Source organism: Malaya genurostris, chromosome 2 (assembly GCF_030247185.1).
Source record: "Malaya genurostris strain Urasoe2022 chromosome 2, Malgen_1.1, whole genome shotgun sequence".
Lineage (NCBI taxonomy): Eukaryota > Metazoa > Arthropoda > Insecta > Diptera > Culicidae > Malaya > Malaya genurostris.
In genome coordinates this window covers 261,170,706-261,195,741 of record NC_080571.1, presented here as the reverse complement: position 1 = coordinate 261,195,741, position 25,036 = coordinate 261,170,706, and the positions used below count along the sequence as shown (strand labels likewise).

Sequence of the window (25,036 nt, the reverse complement as noted above, 5' to 3'; positions counted from 1 at the left end):
TTCAATTAATACCGTTTTCGTTTATTGGTCAGAGCAGCCCGAAAGCTGACCCAGAGTCGCCCAAACAACGTTTGATATGTTTGTTTTAGCAACCTGATGTCGCTCTAGATCGGACTCCAATCGCGTAGTTTCGCTCTGAAAATTTTCTTGGGTCGCACCACGCATCCAGCCGAGTTTGTTTATTTTTTTCTTTTTTTCACGAGTTGTTGTTTAGGGCGCGTACCACGTGTTCGTGTTACTCGGAGTCAGAGTAGCCCGCGTCTAGGTTCAAAAACGAAAACGGTATAAGTTTTGCACGATGACGACCCAAATGAATTGTCGATGAATCAAATTTATCTTTGACAGGTATCGGTGGATTGTTTACATTTCCAAATACACGTATACAAAGTAGAATGAACCATAACTTTTTTTCCTGAAAAGGTAGAATTTTTTTTCTTCTACAAAGTTTTAAAACTATTAAAAATTATTTACTTTGTCAAATATTTCAAAAGTCTAGGTCGCACCGTTTCGGATATACAAAGCGTTTTTATGGCAACCCCCTTTGTTCGGAATAATAGTAGAAAATAAAAAATCACATATTTTTGTTGAAGGTAGTGCATAGCATCATTCGAACAACATTTTGTGATTTTTTCGTGGTAAAATATTGAGAAATAAGTCGGTGAAGAGGTATTTTTGAGGACGCGTCTTAGAAATCATGATTTGCGGTGTCCATTGTATCTCAGCGCAAACTAATAAGAAGTGAACAAATCAAAGCAGCAAAGTTAGAGTAGAAGTTTTTCTAGACACCAAAGTTTCTGTGTTTTTTTTTGAATTTTTGGTGGTTGTTCAAAGGGAAAAACCCGCCATTCGTAGCTGTAAAATCTACCCGAAGTAACAAACAACGGAAAGGAAAACGTTGAAGTCTGGTTTTCTTATATGTAGAAAGTCTGCAAAGTTTGAAAAAAATTGATGCAGTAGTTTTTGATGGACACGGTCTTTCAAACCCTGCTTTCGAGAAAAGTCTAATATTTTGTCTCTTATAATTTATTATAATGAAATATTTCAAGAATGTTTTGTCAAGTTTTGAAGTCAATCGAAGTAGACATCTTGGGCCTGTGCGCCGAGCTCTTGCTTTTTCTCAGAATGAGATGGCCATAGATATAGGTCCATAACTTCCAGAGTTTCGTTCCAATAGGCTTGAAAATTTCACAGAATATTCTTGAAATGTTTTACTATAAGGAAATATAAAGAAAATAATTAATAATTTTTCAACAGTGTTAGACCTTACCCGCCCCTTAATGCAGCAAACTCTTTCTTTTACAATACTTATAGGAAAATATATTCCTAATCCAATTTATTCTCCAATGAGAATATCTTGAGTACTATTTGTGTGACTCATTTTCACTATGGCCATGCTGAAACCATGAATGGTTAAGAAACGAAGGGCATCACGCGTCTGCTATTTCTGTAACTCACTTTTGCAGTGAGCGTCGCACGATCAACATCTAGTCTTACAAATCGTGTTGCTTCCCACATTTTCCCATTTTCTAAATATGCGTTGAACTGTTGATAATTTTTCGGATTTACAATAATTAAAACTAACTTTGAAAAGACCTAAAAAATTGTATCAAGTTCTGCTTAGATTTTTTCTAATACATATTGTTAATTGTTAAAAAGTAAACAAAATAAAAATCGCAACAATTTGCTTAAGTTGCGCGTGTAAGCATTAGCTTGTTTATGCGTGTTTACGCGCGTCCAAACTGGTAGTCCCGGGCTTCACTCCTCCTCAGAAATCGGATAGAAATATTTTTCATATATTTGCATACATGCATAGCATGTTTAGTAATAATCAATATACATTATTATCTTGTTATACAATGTATTAATTTGAAAGCTGGAAAGGAATTGTCACTGGAAGCAATTGATATGTTAGAACTTACAACAGAACAAAAAAATACAGAGCAAGAAATTAGCGACACAGAAAACTCGGACGATAGCGTGTCTGATACTGATTGATCGAATGCAGTGCGACTAAGTGACATATTGTAATGATTTATTAGGTAACATTGATTACCTAATTAATTGATTTGGATGTGAAAAGTATTGGGAAAACTAACTCATTTAAATGCTATCTGAAACTTTATAGTAGATACTTAGGTAATAGAGGTAGATTATACGTAGATAAATCCAAAAAAAAACTGTTTTTAAAATAAAGCGAATATATCTCAAAAAATATTTTTTTTACATTATTTATATCTTCAGCAAAAATACTTCAAATGCTTTAGCTTTTTTTATATATATAAAAAATAGGTATAGAATTCGCTCAAACTTTCGAAAAATTTTCCGAGGCCCGGAGGGCCGAATGTCATATACCAATCGATTCAGCTCGACGAACTGAGTAAATGTCTGTGTGTGTGTGTGTATGTGTGTGTGTCTGTATGTGTGTTGTCAACTAAGAGGTCGAGATCTCAGAGATGGCTGGACCGATTTTGATCAAACTAGTCGCAAATGAAAGGTCTCCCCGTCACCCAGAACGCTATTGAATGGTTTTGAGATCGGATGTTTACTTTTTGAGTTATACGAAGTTTTATGTCAAAATTTTCAGTTTTTTGACAGTATCTGTCACAATTGACCTTGAAAACAGAATATGTTTTCAGACTTAGATTCCGCACGGTAATAGCTATCCAACAAGCCATAGATTATTAAAATCCGTCCATTTTTAACGGAGATATCGATTTTTTTTGTGTAAGCGACTTTTCCCCCATATTCCAGCAGTAGAAGTTCTGAGCGCTGTATGGCAAAGAAAGGCTTGGGAGCAACGTAAAACACGATTTTTTATACTGTTACATACAATAGTTTCTAAGTACCAAAAAGACTGTGAACAGCATTATTTTTCATGACATTTTGCCTCGGACCAATTTTAGCACGGTTCGTTTTTGGCAACATAATCGTTCGAATATGACATATTGGAAAGATGGCAGTACTTCCGAATTCTGAACAATTTCATAATTATATTGATTTAAACTGCTTACAGCAATAGATGCTGGAAGAACAAAACACCCATATACCATTTGAATCAGTTCGTCGAAATCAGCAAATGCGTATGTGACAAATAATTTCACTCAATTTTTTACCTTATTTTCGAAGATGACTCAACCGTTTTCTACAAACTCAGATTCATATGAAAATTCGTATGCTCCTAAACAAGGTTCCTGAATTATGTTTGGATCCGACTTCTGGTTCCGGAACTACAGGATGATATGTGAAACGAAATTAAAATTGTGTAACTTATTTTCCTCGTAGATGGCTGAACCGATCTAAGATTCAAATGATATCTAAGAATCATCTTAGATCTTAGAAGATTTGCTGATTTGAATAGTCGACAACAAAATACACTTATTTCAGTTTTAGTGGTATTCAGTTTTCGATTCGGAAGACACCTAACAATTTAACTCGTACTACGATTTCTCAAAGATGTCTATACTGATTTTTAAACATATTGAAACAAATGTAAACTAATCAGGTGAATTTGTCTGACTTCGGCAACACCGATTTTCGAATTCCGGCTGCAGTATCGAATCGTTTCTCAAAGCTCAATCGTTTTCTCAAATAAAGCCAAATCGAATTTCAGAAAAAAAATCAAATTAAAATAAACTTATAGTCCCACACAAAATTAATTAATTTTATTCAATGCTGACTTCCGATTCTGGAATTTTTAAAATTCAAACCGATATAGAAGATGATAATCCCGAAAAGCTTGAAAGTTGGACTCAAAACTATTGCAATTTATTCGTCATATGGCCATACGAATCGGTTTGGTTTATGCTGGTTCCTGAATACCGGCTCTGGAAGTACCTTAAATTTCCGTAAATTCTAAAGTGGAACTCACTTCGACATATCATGAAAAGTTTAATCGATTGTAACCTTTTTAGATAGAGTAATGAGTGATTAAAATGTCAAATTGCAGCTTAAAACGACGGTCATTAAAATAATGTCATGAAAACCGAAGAATATTCATGAAAAAAACACATGCGGATTGATAAAAAAAAGGTATCATCTCACTGATAGGTGGATTAAGCACGTTTTTTTCTTCAAAATGAGATAGAAAAAAAATTTTTTTTTGTTAAAAAAGAATTATTTTTATGCGAAATTGACACTACTCCCTTAACAAAAATTAAGGTGCCACTTTCAAAAGAAGCGTTATATAAGTTTGTAAAACTTCTTCGAAGACACGTTGAGCAATTCCAGAAATGCTAAGCAGATCATCAGACTCGACCTTCTTCGATTTGGATGAAACTTTGCACATGACTTCAGTATGGCAAACCATAAGTTTTGAAACGATGGAGAGGTCAATCCGACTCACGAATGATTTTTAAAAAGGGCGTATGTATTTTTGCATATCACGAAAATTGCCTTTTTCAAATCGTTGTAACTCGGAAACCGTTAATTATACAAAAATGGCGTTCAGGAAGAAGTTGTAGGGAATCGATTGGGCACTCTAATATACAATGAAAAAATCTTTCAGTGTAATGTAATGTAATCAATAATTACAAAATAATCCGAAAAAGTTAAATAAAAAATATCATGTTTTCAATTTTTTTTGATAATTTTTATTTTAAAGCTTTATTCATGTACATGTAATAATTGTAGATATAGCAAGCAAATAAACAATTCATGGAAATATAAAAAATGATGTTATAATTAAATATCCACGGATCTCAAGAACAGCTACTTTTAGAAGAAAGGATATCATAAACAAATTTTTTGCCTTTAACCTTTAATATTCTACTGTTTAAATGATTATCTTTCAACGAGAACTTGAAATTTCGAATATATCTGTAAATTGTTTTAGCTGAAACTTCTTCATTTTTCAAAAGGCACGGATGGGATAGCCATCAATCTATAGGTTTTAATAAGAGCTTTAAAATAGAAATTATCAAAATAATCCAAACCCTGATTTTTTTAATTTTATTTTTTTGGTTCATTTTGAAATTATTGAGGAAAAACTACAAGGATCAGCCCCATGGGGTTGTTCGAGCCATTGATGTGGAACAAGGCAACCAAAATTTCTAATGATCTACAATAAATCAATCAATCCAAACCAACACCAACACATCATTTGAAGACAAACACGAGAAAAGGTTTTAAGTGCAAATGACAGTTTCTCTTTGTTTACTTTCTCTTTCGAGTACTACGGCGAATCAGCAATCTTCCCATCTAACACTTTACATAGGATTATAGCAAAAACCATCAACTTTCGATATGCACTGTAGAATTTGTTGGAAATTACTGGAATTTGCCGTAATAGTTGAAAGAGAAAGTAAACCAAGAGTAACTGTCACTTGCACTTTGGACCTTTTCTAATGTTCTTCGTGATTTGTCTTGATTTGCATTTGTTTTATAACCGACGAAATTGCACCAAAATGTATGCAATTATATCTTTGTACATACTTGCGATTTCGATAATTAAGCTTCTCTTCGTCAAGCTTGTGTTCAAGTTTTTTTAATGTTTTTTAGCGTTAAGTTTCTCTACCATTCCGCGATTTCGGTTGAAGCGATAAACTATTTTTCATTATCAATCGAGTTCATCTAATATAAATTAGAAATTAATCTTAAACACTCAAAATTTATCCAGGGGTAGTTGTCAATTTCTCATGGGGAAACGACTTAACATGGAATTCCGAACTTGCATGACACAAGATCAGAGCATACCAATTAAGGGCTGAGGCCAGTGTGTTTTAGGACGATTTAAAGGTCTATTTTATCGCTTCAAATCAGATTTTCTCAGAAACGGTGACGAATATCAAAAAACCCAACTGACAATCTTTTAGCAAATTAGTTTAGATTATTCTGTGAAAATTTCAGAATGATTGTTTGACTTTAGCGGTCGGGAATGTCTTTTTTTCTGAAGGAAGAATTGCATAGCTGAAAACGGCAACTTTCAACTTGTTCATTGAATATCTCGCCTTCAAAAGCATGGATCGAAAATCTATCATGACAATGTTTAGATAACTTAGTTTGGATGCGATTAGTGCATAAAAACATATATGTTGACGCGATAAAAATTAAGTGAATGTTATTTTTGTAATGGTAAGTCCATTTCTATGGCGGCACTATTTTTTTCTGCTCTTGTATCCTGGTAACGTAACGAAACATGAAAGAGAAATAAAATCGGCTCAGCAAAGCTGCCAAACAAGCGGTAGCTTTATTGGATTTTATGTGATGTAGTCAAACTTGTAACCGCAAATATTAACTATGGCCACCCGGCCACATCGAGAGTCATTTTACACATTTACGAGAGAGCATGGAGAGAAATGTAATACGCACAGCGAGCGACACGGTTTCACGCTAACAACTGGCCTCAGCCCTTAAAGCTTCAAATCGTTTTATGACACGTTTTTGTCTTGCACTCTAGCAACAACCTACCTCTAGCATGCTACGAGTAGGATTGAAACGTTAGCTTTAATTTCGCTTCTATTTATAGATTCGCGTGCTTCCAACGGCTTCGCTTTTGCATCGATTGACCAATCAGAGCGATGCTCTCTCTTTGATACATCACTTACTCCTTCAAAACCGTCGTCTATGGCAGGGAAATCCGGTATGCCAAAGATTTTTAGCAGCCAAATAGGACACTGCTTGCTACTAATCGAAATTTCTATCAAATATAATTGAAAATACGTGGCTTGATACATTCAAATCGAAACGTAGAAATATTTTTTATCAAATGATGAAATAATATTAATAATTGATACAAAATATACTGAGCTGTAAGTGTTTAAAACCTGACCACATTTCTACGTGTAGTTTTAATATATATAGAAAATAAAAAGATGTGTTCCACATCAAAAAATCAAAAATTTTTTTCAGTGTATATTTTTTTAGAGTGCCCTATTGATTCCCTACAACTTCTTCCTGGACGCCATTTTTGTACGATGAACGGTTTCCGAATTACAACGAGTCCCGTAAACTGTTTTGTCTTTAACTTCTTCATTTTTCAAAAGGCACGAATGGGATAGCCATCAATCTGTAGGTTTTAATAACAACTTTAAAATAAAAAATATCAAAAAAATTAAAACCATGCTTTTTTTTATTAAATTTTTTCGGATTGTTTTGTAATTATTGAGAAAAAAATCCATGTTCCACATCAAAAAATCAAAAAATTTTTTCAGTGTATATTTTTTTTAGAGTGCCCCATCGATTCCCTACAGCTTCTTCCTGAACGCCATTTTTGTGCAATTAATGGTTTCCGAGTTACAACGATTTGAAAAAGGCAATTTTTGTGAAATGCAAAAATACATACCCCCTTTTTACAAATCAGTCGTGAGTCGGATTGACCTTTCAATTGGTTAAAAACTTATGGTTTGCCATACTGAAGCCATGTGCAAAGTTCCATCCAAATCGGAGAAGGTCGATTCTGATTTTTTCACTCATTCCTGGAATTGCTCCGTTAGCTCTTAAAAATCAATGAAAGTCTGAACAGACTTTTGACCGTCTTTTTCCAGTTTTGGACCACTGTGCATTGTTCTGAAAATAGCAAAAGTAGCAGCTGTCTTTTAAAGGTTTTAAGTGATTAAAGGATTTTAAACGCGAAGCTTGTGGCTAAGGCCATTCGCCACCTTCACCCCCCCGGTGGGTTCGTTCCTGGTTGGAGTTGTTTGGTTTGTAGAATAAGACCGTACGAATTCTCGAGAGGAATACTGTTAGTAGGTGCGAAACGTTGAAATTGAATAGCCCACTAGACTACGTCAACAATAACATATTTCCGGTGATTTCACAAACACTCGTCTGCAGAAAGCATGTGAACCATTCATGTTTCGACTGAGATGTACAAAGAACCCCCCAACCGTCTTTCAGATATTGAACCTATCCGATGCGAAACGGCAACAATAAGCAATATGTGCTCATCAAACATCAAACATCAAACAACCGAAAAACAAATATCCTTTTCTGGTATCATTCGTATCTGAGAGCGATCCGCACCGGTGTGAAGCCCGACAAACAGACATCGATGCTGAAGTTTCTTACTGTACGACAATCATCCCGTGTTCCGTTTGTATGCCGCAGATTTAAAGCAGAACATTGTGTAGTTGGTACATATTAGGGTTTGTTCAGCTTGAATAAACAAATCGTTTCATTCAAAAGTTTGTGACTCCAACTTAGATAGGTAATTGATTACGGTGCCAACCAATTCCTAATTATCTTAATTTCTAAGCAAGTTGGGTTATTTCCACATATTTATTTTTCCTGTTCATTTCTGATTAAGGTTGCGTGTAATATCGTGGTATGTACAATAAAGTTTATCTCATTGCTCATCCCAGCTTGCACAAGCTTGGTTGGAGAATATTTTCCCATCCGAATCCATGTGGGCTAAATTTACATATTCGCATCGGAATGATGTTTTCTTTTTGTCTTTTCCATTTTCAACACGTTCTCGACTGAATCATCTCTCACACGCGGGTCCCGGGGACGAATGGGTAAGCATTTTCCGGGCCAACCGGAATCGTCACCCATTTAGGAAATGTGATACGATTAGAAAGTTTACGGTCCCACTGCGGAGATAACTTGCTGCCAAGGGGTTTTGTGCGTAGTGCCGGGGTCGCTTTTTGTCGGGGCTGGCTACGGTCGAACCATACGAACGGCAGAAGCGTCGCGTCATTGCTACGTTCGTGCCCGGATTATGAATATCAATGAGTAATTTCGTGCGGAAAAGCACCGTCTTGGGAAACGAACAATACCAAATCAGCTTACATTTCCGCAAATTATATGAGAAGTTCTTGGTGCGAATGAGCGTGGATCGGTTTTGTTCCATTTCCAATGCAAATTGATTGAAGCACTGCAACAATTTGGTGGTTACTAAAATTTTAGGACTTTTGCCTGAGCAGTTAGCAAACAGTTCGGAAACAACGTGGCAGATGATTCACCACGATTGGTTACATTTGCTTTGAGTAGTTTTCATCTGCAACAATTTGATGGATTTGTGTTTCTCTGTTTTGTCACCATAAATCTCTAAACTTTCCCACAGCCTGGATTACATGTCAGTTTGGAGAAGGATTATCTCGATTATTTCATCGAACACATGATTATGATAGGATTACTTCATTACTGGAAAAGTTATCCGATATGTTTGGAGAATTATTTTCGAGGGAAGCTAATTCACGTATATAACTTTTCAAAGAGTTCATAAAGAACAAAAGTGGTTTTTGAAGATTTGTTCCTTTACATGTAATACTTGGGTTGGAAAATCCCGGGCCTAACACATAGATGGTGCTAGGTTTATTACAGTCACCTTTTTTCAGTTAATAGTAACCTTTATAAGACAGCTGTTAAAATTTCATGATATTCTATTCATTAGTTTGTGAGCTATTGTGCTAAGAGTGACGCTACTTTTGTTACTTTCAGAACAATGGATCAAATACCATTTCGTGTTTTAATTTTACACTGCTTCTTGATGGGGAAAATACCGTTCAGCAAATCAATGGCTTGAAAAGTGTTATGGAAACTCCGCTCCATCAGAAACAACAATAAAACGTTGGTTTGCTGAATTCAAACGTGGTCGTGGAGACACCGATGATGCAGAACGCTGTGGACGTCTAAATGAGGCGGTAACACCAGAAAATATTAAAAATTGGGCACAAAATCGTTTTGACTGATCGAAAAGTGAAGTTGCGTGAGTTAGCTGACTATGAGATAGCTCTGTTCAAAGCGGGTGCCGCGTTTGGTCACTGTTGACCAAAAACGAGAACGTGTTGATGATTTTGAGCAGTTCTTAGTCATGTTTAAACGTAACAAACCCGAATTTTCGAATCGACATGTGACAATGGATGAAACATGGATTCATCACTTCACTCCGGAATCAAAACGATAGTCATCTGAGTGGATAGAAACCGATCACCCACGTCCAAAGCAAAGTGTAATATTTATCGACCATCTTGAGAAAGGAAATACCATTAATAGTGAATATTATATAGCATTATTGGAGCGTTTGAAAGCTGAACTTGCAAAGAAACGGCCGCAGTTCTGTTCTCAGCCCTGAAAAAAATGCACGAATGAAGAGGTTATCGCGTAAACTGAGGCTAATTTTGGGGCAAAAGATAAATCGTTCTACAAAAGTAGTATTGAAATGTTAGAGCGGCGCTGGAATGATTCCGTTGATTACGTTGATGAATAAAGCTACTTTTGAACCAACAAAATCGTGTTCTCTTTGTTAGGCCCGGGATTCCATGTGTTACGGTATAATGGAGTAGCATCGCACTTTGAGATCAATGATATCTAACGTAACCATAAGCATTTAGCGATAGCACTGAACTGGCATGAAATCAACACTAATAGTACATAAGTGTCGTACTGTAACCTCAGCATCATAGTTAGCTGAATATAATTATAAAGGGCTAAAATATAATTTACAAGCCTTTATGATGTAAATTTTCATTTAGTGCTATTATCGAACAAGCGTAATGTTAAAATTCGCCTAAACCCTTTACTTAAAAAGTCTTTTTGATGTGGAACACATCTTTATTTTCTATATAGGTGTGCAAATCAGAAACTCAAGAAAAGCTACACGTAGAAATGTGGTCAGGTTTTAAACTCTTACAGCTCAGTCTATTTTGTATCAATTATTAATATTATTTCATCATTTGATAGGAAGTATTTCTACGTTTCGATTTGAATGTATCAAGCCACGTATTTTCAATAATAAATGATTGAAATTTTGATTAGTAGCGAGTAGTGTCCTATTTGGCTGCTAAAAATCTTTGGTATACCGGATTTCCCTGCCATAGACGACGGTTTTGAAGGAGTAAGCAATGTATCAAAGAGAGAGCATCGCTCTGATTGGTCAATCGATGCAAAAGCGAAGCTGTTGGAAGCACGCGAATCTATAAATAGAAGCGAAATTGAAGCTAACGTTTTAGTCCTACTCATAGCATGCTAGACGTAGATGGTTGCTAGACAGTAAGACAAAAACGTGTCATAAAACGATTTGAAGCTTTAAGGGCTGAGGCCAGTTGTTAGCGTAAAACCGTGTCGCTCGCTGTGCGTATTACATTTCTCTCCATGCTCTCTCGTAAATGTGTAAAATGACTCTCGATGTGGCCGGGTGGCCAAGATAGTTTTGATATTTTCGGTTACAAGTTTGACTACATCACACAAAATCCAATAAAACTACCGCTTGTTTGGCAGCCTTGCTGAGCCGATTTTATTTCTCTATCTTGTTTTGTTACGTTACCAGAATACAAGAGCAGAAAAAAATGGTGCCGCCATAGAAATGGACTTACCATTACAAAAATAACATTCACTTAATTTTTATCGCGACAACATATGTTTTTTTTTAAATTTATTTATGGAGCAAGGGAAAATCCCGATGGAGATGAAATTTGGTAATCTCTCTCTCAAGCAGGCATAAAATCTTCTCATTACTTGTATCAACTTGTTTTTATGCACTAATCGCATCTAAACTAAATTATCCAGACATTGCCAGGATAGATTTTTGATCCATGCTTTTGAAGGCGAGATATTGAATGAACAAGTTGAAATGTGCCGTTTTCAGCTATGCAATTCTTCCTTCAGAAAAAAGACTTTCCCGACCGCCAAAGTCAAACAATCATTCTGAAATTTTCAAAGAATAATCTAAACTAATTTTCTAAGAGATTGTCAGTGGGATTTTTTGATATTCGTCACCGTTTCTGAGAAAATCAGATTTGAAGCGTGAAAATAGCCCTTTAAAACGCCCTAAAACACACTGGCCGCAGCCCGTAATCGGTATGCTCTGATCTTGTGTCATGCATGCTCGGAATTCCATGATATGTCGTTTTCCCATGAGAAAATGACAACTACCCCCGGATAAATTTTGAGTGCTTAAGATTAATTTTTAATTTATATTAGATGATCTCGATTGATAATGAGAAATAGTTTATCGCTTCAACCGAAATCGCAGAATGGTAGAGAAACTTAACGCTAAGAAAACTGCTTGCATAAAAAACTTGAACACAAGCTTAGCGAACAGAGGATTAATTATCGAATTCGCAAGTATGTACAAAGATATAATTGCATACATTTGGGATAATGGTGTAATTTCGTCGGTTATAAAACAAATGCAAATCAAGACAAGCGATTTTCGGTGTTGGTTCGGATTGATTGAACTTTTTGATTGTAAATCATTACAAATTTTGGTTGCTTGTTCCACATCAATGGCTCGAACAATCCCATGGGGCTGATCCTTGTAGTTTTTATGAAGTATTCGGTTTACGTAACTCGTTTTACAAACCAAATCTACTTATGAACGACTTATGGTTTATCAATATTACTTGAAAATCGTTACATTAAAGATAATTGAAGGCTTTTATGATTAGATGTCTGAAAACGATGCTGAAGTCGTTCCGAAATCCAAGATGGCGATTTCTAGATACTTGATATTCCTTGAGAATCCTTGTAAAGACTGTCCCAGAAAGTATGGACGCAACCGAAAACCGCTGCCATTTCGCAGTGGTTCAGAATCTGTCAATTTTTATGGCTGCGTCCAGTTGTTTACACTCTTCTCTAACCACTTGTGCAGTTGTTTATTCGTTTTCATTAGTTTGTTTCGAAATGCGTGGACTTTCAGCAGAACAATGTCGAAAAATTGTGTACAAATGGTGCACAGAACGCGGACTGTCACTGAGAAAGATAGCAAAATGGAAGGAGTAAGTGAAAAAGCCGTGCGAAATGCAATCAGGAAGTTCGGTGAGGATGACACCTTTAAGGATAAACCGAAAACAGGTCGAAAAAAAAGTCCAGCTAACCCTCAGTTGGATAAACGTATACTGAAGGCGTTCGAGCAAAAAAAGAAGGTTCAGTTCGGGGTGTGGCCAAAAAAGTGGACACTTCGAAGTCAAATGTTCTTAGTGTTAAAGAACGTTTGAATCTTCGAACCTATAAGAAGCAGAAACAACCAAAACGTAGTCCGAAACAAGAAGCATCGATCAGGCCGAGGGTTCGAAAGCTGTAGAATACGATTCTTGCTGGAAATTTGAACTGCATAATCATGGACGACGAAACCTACGTGAAACTCGATTACAAATCCTTGCCGGGACCACAATGATATACGGTGCGAGAAGGGCAAGTGTTAAACCAGTCCGAGACATCGATTGAAGTCGAAAAATTTGGTAAGAAAGCTAAGGTCTGGCAAGCAATTTGTAGCTGCGGTAAGATTTCGAAACCCTTCATAACCACTGCTTCAATGAACAGCGAAATATACATCAAGGAATGTTTACAAAAACGACTTCTACCCATGATTCGAAGTCACAAGGATTCTGTTGTCTTCTGGCCAGATCTTGCTTCTTGCCACTACTCGAAATCAACGGTAGAATGGTCCAAAAATGTCTCTTTCGTCCCAAAAGACATAAATCCACCAAATTTTCCACAACTTCGACCAATTGAGGAATTTTGGGCATTAACGAAGGCACATCTTAGGAAACATGTCTCGGCAGCCGAAAAAAATTGGAAAAAAGTGTTAAAACTTGACGCCAAGAAGTCTGTACGGAATTTAATGAGGAACGTTCGCAAGAAGATGCACCAGCTAGTCTAGCTAAGTAGCAATTCGCAACTGATACGACAAAGTCCAAACTATGTTGCAACAAAGGCATGAATATGTTTTTTATGTTATAATGGGTAAAACGTGGTGACAGCATTGTTTCATCATAACTAGTTACGAAATAGTTATTTAGGTTTCCAATCATAACATCTTTGTGCCATATTGAATTAAATATAATTTATAAGCTACCGTTACTTAATCCAAACATATCTTTAATCACAACAATGCTTCTAGCTACTTGTTGAAAATAAGTTTATTTGACTTCAATAGTAGCAACCCGTAACTAGTTTTGATACCACTTAACCCAACTGTGTTGCAACAAGAGCACGAACATGTTTTTTATGTTATACCGGTTAAAACAAGATGACAGCAGTGTTTTTTTATAACGTAAACATTGAGCTAACTATCATTTGTAAGTTATCGTTACTTGATTCTAACATATCTTTAATCACAGCTATGTTTTTGCTACTATTTGAAAAAAGGTTTATTTTCCGTTTCGAAACCATTATAAATACGTTAACGTTTATGTGAATTGTTACTGTGAATTGATATAGCAATAACTTGGATATTATAAGATTATAACATATAATTTCTTCATTGATTCAGATAGATTGAGCGAATTTTTATATTTATGGAAAAGGTAGAAAAGTAAACAGCTAAAAAAGGGAAAACTACTTTTAGGAGCCACCGATAAACCAGGATTCATATCTCGCCACCAACCCATTTTAAAGTTACCACAGAGATGGGACTCGAACCCGTAGCTAGCTCTCAACCGGGGCTATTGTTTTGCCAATTAAACTACCCTGCATATGAAAACACATGAAGAGATAGCCCAATTGAATAGAAGAAACAAGCATGCTTCGCTGTACTTGGCCGCCACAGCATTGAATTATAGTCCTATCTCTATGGGACCACATCCAACAGAAAAACTTCACACCGCATCACAAGTCTATCTTCACTTCTGCTTTGCCAGTTGGTTCTTCTAATCAATTGGGCTGTCCCTCCATGTGTTTTCATATGCAGGGTAGTTTAATTGGCGAAACAATTTCCCCGGTTAGGAGCTAGCTACGGGTTTGAGCCCTGTCTCTGCGGTACCATATTCATGGTTTTCATTAGATAGTTACATTCACATGTCATTTTTCCAATCTGTTTGACTCGTTAGATAATGATCAAATTCAAAGCCATAGATTGTTAAAATCCGACCATCTATTGCAGTGCACAGTGGTCCCAATTACACCAAAAGGTGTTTTTGTTGGCGCTTCTGAGGTTGATTTTGGAGCCAAATTCCTTCACAAGAATTTTTGATTGGAACTGTCCCCTTCTCTTGATATGAGTTAAGCTGTCAGTAATCCACCTAGAAATGAGGTTAAACTTATATCTTACCTACATTGAGTGATAGAGAATTCATTTCTTCGTAGAAGTTGTGGACAATATTATTACAAGAAAACTTGAACTCTTTAAGTTGGGTTGATGTTGAGATATGAAGCATTGTTGATCGGATGCCCCAAAAATGTAGTTTTCCCTTTTTTTAACTTTTCCATAAATTTAAAAAGTGGGTCTTAAATTCGCTCAAATTTTGAAAAACGAACTGAGCAAATGTCTATACATATGTGTATTTATGTGTGTCTGTCTGTAAGGGCGTGAATCTCAGAGAAAGCTGGACCGATTTCGAAAAAACTAGTTGCAAATGAAAGGTCTTCCTGGAAGTAGGTGCACAATTATTTTTGTTTTTGGATCTGTTGATTACTTTTCGAGTTATACAAACTTTCATGTCAAAATTTGTAGTTTTTCTACAATATTCGACAATAATCGACCTTGAAAGTTAGATTTTAAATTCAGATATCTTATCGTTATACCAATCAAACAAGTTATAGATTGCAAGAATCCGTCAACTATTCGCAGAGATATCGATTTTTTTGCTATATCCCAATAGTAGGGATTTTGAACGAAGCACGATTAAATGACGCTTGGAATTAAAATTAGACACAATTTTCAATACAATCATTTCTGAGTAATTGAAAGATTGAATACAGTACTCTTCAGCAAAGTATTTTGGCACGGTTTGTTTTTAGCACGGTTCCTTTTTAGCAACATAATTGTTCGACGTGTTAATCCTTATATTTAAAATTCTGCACAATCTTCGAATTCAAAGTGATATCCCATAAGTTTTTATAACCAAAAAGATTGTAACTGTCATCAGCTACAACCACTGAAAAAAAAATTTCATATTACTCAAATATATTCAAGAAAATGTGTATAAAATATTTTGAACCTGTTTTGATTATTTAATTAAATATCTTGTCCCGCCTATTCTAATGAAGCAATCGATGACCGGTCTTTCTAGTCACACTTTTTGAGATACAAGCAGATATTGATGGTGGAAACATGTGGATCGATAATAAAAAGTATCAACAGAAGTGATTGTATTTTACTAGAGTGATACCCCATTGTGCAAGTGTGGTGTATATGTGTAAAAGAGAAAAGCTCTTGTTGATGTTGTCAGTGCGGTTAGTTCTAGTTATTGTTATAGTTAGTTATAGTTATAGTTTTCTAAATATGACTAAATATTTTAAAAATTCCTTTTCTTGACACGATTCTATGAAAAAAAAAATCAAATTTTTAGTAAAAAAGTTGTTAAATGAAATTTTGTTAAATACCGTTCTCAAGGAATAGCGAATAACCGTTTTTTAGAAATCTGGTAATTTCTTTTCGGTTTGACAAGCAATTTGCTTCTGGAACAGTAAATAATTTTTTACCTCTATTCGTGTAGCAACTCTGTAATATAGTGATTTTATATAGTACTAGGTTGTGTAAAATAATACTGTATGAAATTTTCTCAGTTTCTCAATTCTTCGAAAACAATATTCTCGGAAAATATTCCAAGTTACAATTCGAAAGCCTTATGGTTCTGGCTATAATTTATGAGAGTGTTGTAATTGATTTTGCAAGCACTACCAGTTTTACGACAACTATAATTAGCGCCTCTTTTGACAAGTAATAAAATAGATTTTTAAAGCTACTATAAAACCTTTTACCCGAAATAACAACTGAGCTGAAAATAGGATAACTTGTACTAGAATAAAACCATGCATGTCTCCCTAACATTGCTTTCAAACATACTCTTTTGAAATTTGTTGTCAGTTCAATTCTTCTATAAATCTACTCGTGTGTGTATGTGTGTGCATGTTTATTGGATGACAACTAGAGTCACTCAGAGCGAATTTGACGGTTCTAAAATACAATTATGACACACACAGATAAAAATATTTTGTGAATTTACATTTATTTACATTTTATTCAACTATTGCACATAGTTGAAGCAGGCAATTGAATGGGAAATTACATTACAAAACTAAGCGGTTTGTTAATATCTCTTGTCTTGTTCAAAGAAATGAATCTTAATGTAATTTTACTTCAATCATGGTTTTAAATCAGATTTTCGTTTCAGCTGATATTTGTTTCATAGTACTATCGGTTTACACGTCGTGTAAGTTTCACCTTTTCTTTCAGTGCATTTGTTGTTGGCTATTTGATTTATTACTTCTTAGGTTAGGTGTAATTTGCATTAAGTAAAATTTCATGGCCATCTATTTGATGTTCTATCAAAAACAAATAGTGAATCGGTGGTCGGATTAGGGTTATAGGTTCTTTTTCAGCTTCATTGAACGAAATGGCTGCCCCGTTTTCCTACTGTTAGTCCCGTCCCATCTCAAAATAACACACGTCCAGGTAACAATCGTTAAATTAAAACTCATTGTTCTCGATACAATGAAACATGTATCATGGCCAAGTATTTGCTGACATTCTTCATGCAATTTGAATCAGTATTTAAAAATTTTGACGTTTATATTGTAAGTATTGGAACTTAGCTGCCAGTTTAACGGAGGACCGTGATGTGATTCAAAAAACGATCGTCAGTGTCTAGTCTATATATTCGTTTGTGGTTGTATTTCGTAGCATTTATTGACATCAAATAAACTTCGAAAAACAAAAACTACTGGACTTCTATGAATAATTATCAGAATGTATGCACAAGTTTTGACGCAACGAAATATATATTTATACAAAATGATGATGAATCACAAAGTTTAATTTCTAAAAATCATGTAGGCTTTCATAGAAACCATTCTTTCATTCATTTTAAAGCGATTATAATTCTTATTTTCATGTTTACATTCACGATAAAAGTAAAACCGTATGAAGTTTTTAAAGACAGAAAAAGCTTCTAAGTCTTGATAACATTCTAAGGGCATATTCAGGAGTGTTCTAGTTCTAGATGCATAATTTATGTCAGTTTTATAATTTAAATCTAGAAATTATAACAAAATAAACTGGCAGCCCCAGCAGCGTTTTATCTGTGTTCCAAATATAGAAAAAATAGAACGGCAGTGTATACCATTTTTAAATTTGACAGTAGAACTGGTCGAATAAATGAAACTAAACTGATTGCTGGGGATACGTTTGTTTCAGTTTCATTTACATTATAGACCACCCATATGAATCTTGCAGCTGCTGAATTTGCTCTAAGACATTCTTATTGATTGTATTCAAACCCGACATGTTCGGACACATATTCAAGCAAAATATCGTCAAAATGACAGTTTACTCCTTGCGGAATTCATTCCGGAATTAAATTTAATGTTGCTCATAAAGCTGGTCAGTGTTGGTGATTGCCAAAAATTAGACAGAAGCTGCTATATTGCTATCTATATTGTATATAACATTTTCAATCCGGTAGAAGATGCTACAAGAACTCGAGTCTCTCAATGTATGAACCGTGAGAGAATTTTGCTACATTTCTTCGCAGTATTTCACGGCCCTTAAAAAAATCTACAGTCTGATAATGATCGTTGCTGTGTGAAATTTCCCAAGAGGGAATCGCAAGTTGACAATTATCGCAGAAAATCGAATCGATGACTCAACATACTCATGATTCAACATTCTCATACTAGGTTGCAATATTTCAAAACCCTTGTGTGGAGCATTCACAGACATTTTCATAGACACAACTTATACAAAGGTTATATGCACATAGTTAGAATAAGCGGCAATAGTAAAATGATTCTATCGCAATTATAAACTACCTATATAGAATCGGATCGCGAAACGAGAATGAGCGACCGTTTGTTGCTTCAGATAGGATCCCCACAGCAGCGTGCTAACCTTTGATTCTCAGAAATGTCATCGAGAGAAATTCGCTCTCGCACTGGTGTCTATTCTATTTTAAATGAGACATGCCGGGTTCTTGTTGTTGCGATGCTATCCGCCTCTCTTTGATGGCACTGATTCAATCGTGTGAAGAGTTGCCAGTGAGCGTTCTTTGATACGATAAAAGCCATCCTTGAAGCTGGTTTCCAAATTTTCTTGAATTTTGAATCATATCGAAAAAGATTCAATGCAGGTCCCAATAGTTACCTAAAACTAGAGATACAGATCTTCAAAAATTTTCACTTTTGCTTAGGCACTTCTCAAAAGTAAATCTGAACTGAGGATCAAATTGTTCTTTTTGATCATATATATTACATATGCAAAATTTGAGCCAAATAAAAAAATACGAAAATTTGATAATGTTGTTTACTTGTTTATGTGTTCAGAAGTACCGTAAATAGAGGTCGAACATTTCAAAACGGAGTTCGCATCGATTTATCAACGATGTATTTGATGATAGTGTGAACGATAATCGACGACGATTTAATAATTTAATTGACCCTAGCCCCATACAGTGAAGAGTAATGGATATTTAATGCCGAAAACTTCACTACAAAAGTCGTCATATAAGTAAATATAGGACTTCTTCCGGCAAGCATATAATTTTAATCTACTCAAAAAGCTTTCAATTATGTCTTCTTCGTGTTGTAAGTCTTACATGATTCGAAAACTGCACCAACGAGTATAATAGATACAAACAGTCCTTTTTGGTCTAGTTCATCATGATACAAACCACAACTGAATAGACTTGAAACTTCCTCAGTTTTGCTACAATTATGCCGTACCTACAAAACGATTATTCTTGTTCTTCTTATCGGTTCGAAACCGAATGAAACTGCATAAACTAAATCAATTAGGAACTCACCCCTAACAAAACACTGTGGTTTCGGTATCCGGCACATATGCACATTGAACCGTTGGCACTGGTGAAGAAGCGGGTGGTTGGACAATTCCTTCAAGGCAGCAAATAGCAAACCATCCAGGCACTTACTCTTACATAGTTCCATTTATTTTCATTCAAAATAACCGATGATTTACTACGAATTCATTGTGTCCAGTTGGTATTGCCACATCCAGACAGTTGAGTAGTATCTTCCTTTGTATCGTGACCCGTAATATGCCATCTTGGTCTCACTAGAACAAAGTATCGGCCGTAACGGCTTTGGTTCGGTTGAAACTAGACCAAAACCAAAGCCATTTTACGCCTACTATTTGCTCGCTTTGACATTCATATTCTACCGTCTGTTTCGTTTTGTGTATTCCAGGCGTCATAAACTGCTGGCCTTGCATAATTTGCGGTCAATGCTTGTCCTGGCATCGATCCTGACGGGCATCTGTGAAGTGGCCCAGTACAGTCTTGTTGTGCATCGACTCGGTACGCTCGGTCGCAAGGTGAACCTGCCCGTGACGACGGGACAACAATTGGCAATGACCGGGACGGATCAAATTTCCGAGACTCACCAACTAGACGCCAACGGTGTACCGCTTGCGACTGCAGTACTGGGGCTGTGTTGCGCTTGTACCGGCCTATTGACGATACTGACGGTGGCTGCCTTCGTGCGGGTTGTGGAACTGAAGGATAGATGTGGTGAGTATTTACTAATATGCCATCAATGGTTTGCGGAAAGTTTTCTGTTGTTTACACTAATTTAATCATCGTCATCAGGGTTAAATAGCACGATTGTTCTCTCTTGCTATTGTTGGAAGCCAACATGTTTGCTTTACTGGTAAGGCGATTAATGTAATGTTTGCTGTCTATATCATTAATTAGGGGTCTCCCATCGAGTACACGTTTGTATGGGATATTTTCGAACGATTTTCAACCGAAGGATAATCAGAGTAATAATAATTCCACCAAACCAATTCATCTGTTATATGGGTTTTGATGCACTTAAATAATTGTTTTTCAGCAGTTCATTGAAATTTCTAAAATAAAATCAATTCATTATCATCGTTAAGGTAATATTTAAATAACTGTTTTTTTTTAAAGATGCAATTCGTGAGGAATTTCTAAATTTGTTGAAACTTTTTGTTAAAAATACATTCGTCAATAAACTAAAGCTAAATTTATTCGATAAAAAATTCGATGTGATCTGTGTATGATGAACCTAGGGGCGCGTATCCCAAATAATTGAACTTTTAGTTTCTAAAGTCAAATAAGGGTGTACAGGTCGACCAGAAACTAATATAAACTTACTGAGTTTTATTCGAATCTGACTTCCGGTTTTGGAATTACAGGGTGATTAGTGTGAAAATTCTAATTTCAAATCACTTTCTCACCTTACTCAGAGATGGCGCGACCGATTCTAACAAACTTACATTCAATTCGGTTAAAATTTGATACCGTTAGTTAAAGCAGCGGTACAGAAAAAAAACGTAAAATAATCTTAACTGTCCTCGAAACTAATCCAATCGGTAGTCATTATCAGTAGACAACCAAACAAACCCATTTCGGCTATCTTGATTCTTGAATCTCTCTTACTTTCCTAGACATGGCTTGACCGATTTGAACAAACTTGGAATGAAAGATCCCGTGGTCCCATACAAAACTCTTAAATTTCATACAGATGCGACTTCCGGTTACGGAATTATAGGGTAAAGTGTGTTAAAGATAACTAATCAGAAAACTGTTTCATTCTGTAGGTTATACGAGGGCAGTTACTTATGTATTTAGCCTAAAAATGAAAATAAAAGAAACAGTAATTTTTGGAAACGACTTCAAACGTCGTTTTCCGACATCTCTCATCATACCCGTTCGAAAAGTACCCATATTTTGAAGAATTATAATGAATATCGATGTACCGGAATATATTAAGCTGAAATCACTTTTTACGTTATTTGGAATTTACTTCGAAAAAAGAGCTACGAAAATGGAGGCAACGTAAAAAAAGTTTACGTATACGGAAGTTTGGATGCATTGGGATATGGCGGAAAAATCGAGTAAACAAAAATATCGATATCTCTGTGAATAGTTGACGGAATTTTATGAGCTGTAGCTTGTTTGATTGGTATTTTGATGAGGAATCTAAATTTGAAATTATATGTACTATTCAAGGTCAGTTGTGCCTGATATTGTTAAAAAACTGCTAATTTTGACATAAATGGTTTGTATAACTCGGAAAGTAATCATCAGACCCAAAACCCCAGACAATAGCTTACGTATTTCCAGAAAGACCTTTCATTTGTAACTAGTTTTTTCCCAAATCGATCCAGAAATCCACGCATCTTTATTTTACATACATTTACAGACACACAGACATTTACTCAGTTCGTTCAGCTGAATAGATTGGTATATGACACCCGGCTCTCCGAGCATTGGAAAACTTTTCCAAACTTTTAACAAACTCTATATCTTTTTGCCTTTCTCATATAGAAAGGTTATGCAATCACTGTGAAAACCGACTTGTGAACCGAGGCCCGGAGGGCCGAGTGTCATATACCATTCGACTCAGTTCGTCGAGTACGCAAAATGTCTGTGTGTGTGTGTATGTGTGTGTGTGTGTATGTGTGTGTGTGTATGTGTGTGTGTGTATGTGCGTATGTGTGTATGTAACGTTTTTTTGCACTAACTTTTCTCGGAGATGGCTGAACCGATTTTCACAAACTTAGATTCAAATGAAAGGTCTTGTGGTCCCATACAAAATTCCTGAATATTATTTGGATCCGACTTCCGGTTCCGGAATTATGGGGTAAAATGTGCAAAAAATTGTGAAAATAAGTGCACTAACTTTTCTCAGAGATGGCTGAATCGATTTTCACAAACTTAGATTCAAATGAAAGGTATTGAGGTCCCATACAAAATTCCTGAATATTATTTGGATCCGACTTCCGGTTCAAGAGTTATGGGGTAAAATGTGCAAAAAAAAGAAAATATGTGTTTTAATTTTTCTCATAGATGGCGCGACCGATTTTCACAAACTTAGGTTCAAATGAAAGGTCCTGTGGTCCGATGCGTTATTCCTGAATTTCATGCGAATCCGACTTCCGGATCCGGAAATAAAGGGTAAAGTGTGTTTAAAATTGTACACCATCACTGAAAATGGGGAAAAACCTTGAAAAATTTTTCTAAATCGACCTCAAATCTTTTCCAATTTGATGGTTTTTATCAGTAGACGGTCAAATAAACCGATTTCGGTTATTCTTTTAAGAATCGAAGAAAATTTTTTTTTCGCCTCTTTTGGTTATGCAATCACTGTGAAAACCGACGTTTGAACCGAGGCCCGGAGGGCCGAGTGTCATATACCATTCGACTCAGTTCGTCGAGTACGCAAAATGTCCGTGTGTGTATGTGTGTGTTTGTGTGTGTGTGTATGTGCGTATGTGTGTATGTAACGTTTTTTGCACTAACTTTATGGGGTAAAATGTGCAAAAAAATGAAAATATGTGTTCTAACTTTTCTCATAGGTGGCGCGACCGATTTTCACAAACTTAGGTTCAAATGAAAGTTCCTGTGGTCCCATACGTAATTCCTGAATTTTATCCGGATCCGACTTCCGGATCCGGAAATATAGGGTAAAGTGTGTTAAAAATTTTATACCATCACTGAAAAGAGCGAAAAACCGTAAAAAGTTTTCTAAATCGACCTCAAATCTTTTCCAATTGATAGTTTTTATCAGTAGACGGTCAAACAAATCTATTTCGATTCTTCTTTTAAGAATCGAAGAAAAATAATTTTGTAGAATACCACAGTATTATATAGGAATGATAGTATGATTGATATGAGAAAGGCATCATTACACCACTAGGTGGATTAAAACAGGTTTTTTTATATTTATTGAAATGGTAAAACCCATTAACGCAATGCGAAATTCCTCTCGCTTGATAAAAAATTCAAAGGTTTATAGAGCCAATGTATTCAAAGTTTTTGGAGTCAATTCATTAAGTAATAATTTTAGTGTCAATAAGATTGTAGCACGAATTCTGTACGCTAAGAATTGGCTGCGAAGTCTGTTGAAAGTGAGAGTCTAGTTTCACATCGCAATGTAGTTCCATGGTTTTGTAGGGGCTGGAGTCCACTAGGAGATTGATAGTACCTATTAGCTCTCTCCGCACAGTACCAGCCTAGATGCCGTGTGGAATCCGGCGGAAAAAAATGAACCAAGAATAGATCCATTGGGTTCCTGCTTCCATGTCGTAAAAGATGACATTTGCAGGAGTTTCTTTTTCCTTTCAGTTATCAGATATTTTCAATGTTTCACTTCTGATTACTCTATTTTACTACATTTTCTCTTCCGTCTAGCTTCGGAGAAAAGTTTTATTTGGAATGTTTTCTTCTTCCATGTTATTGATTGTCTTTCAGGATGATTAATTGAATGATAAAAATCAACTATTGCGCAAATCCGTTGATATTACAAACAGGCGCGTACACAGGGGGGGGGGGTTTAGGGGTTCAAACCCCCCCCGAAACAAAAAATTATAACCCATGGGAAACATTGTGATATAAATTGTACATGTGTTGATTTATCACCATGTTCTAAAACCCCCCCCCCCCCACCCCCCGAAAATTTTCTCTGACTACGCGCCTGATTACAAAGTTAATAACAGAGATAACATTTATCGGTATATTGAATACATAGTAAAAAAACACTTGATATTACTATTTCAAACAATAAAATAATATTTTTCTCGGTAGCCGGCTGCCCAGATCGACCAATATAACCAAATAATAATTTTAATAAATAAATAAAACAATAAAGCAGAAATAATAAAGAATCAAGACGCGCGTGAAATCCGTTGACCTTTATTTGGTGATTTAAATTGATTTGATAACAACTGTTTAGAATATGTCAATGCAATGAATCAACTATTTTGTTTAAATCCTATTCACTCGTTTATTTTGTATCACGTAGTTATACAGTTATAGTTTTATTCTTTACGCGATAGTATTGCAAAATTTTCTTCAGTTTCCTCGAATAAGAGCTGTGAATCAAGACTTCCCGGGACTTTAATTGTTGAAACGTTCACTCGGGAAGTTAATGAGTTTAGTGGTGCATCCGAGCATCTTGAAATCGGAACACACTGAGTCGCGCGCGAATAATACCAATACTGAAATTTTTACTAACAAATATCTTTCTCCCGTGACACTTGTGGAGTGCGCAGTAGTATATACGGCCTCTAGTAACAACAAGTGTTGGACTAACATCTCTTCCCATTCATTAGACGATCTACGTTTCGGGCCTGGCCGGCGCCGGTACTGATTAATGAATTCTGGGATTACCAGAAGATGTACACAAGGATGGCTTTAATCGTATCAAAGAACGTTCTTTGGCAACTCTTCAACGA

General features: G+C 35.7%; 1 protein-coding gene across 6 annotated transcripts in view; it reads left to right on the top strand.

Annotated features, from left to right (window-relative positions):
- Window positions 1–25,036, top strand: part of LOC131429719 (ATP-binding cassette sub-family C member Sur) — a 209,771-nt gene that overhangs the window by 30,099 nt on the left and 154,636 nt on the right. For all 6 annotated transcript variants that reach the window (XM_058594034.1, XM_058594038.1, XM_058594035.1 and 3 more), the window contains exon 3: window positions 20,020–20,342. In XM_058594034.1, the coding sequence (XP_058450017.1) occupies window positions 20,020–20,342 (323 nt within the window). The remainder of the gene's footprint in view (window positions 1–20,019; window positions 20,343–25,036) is intronic.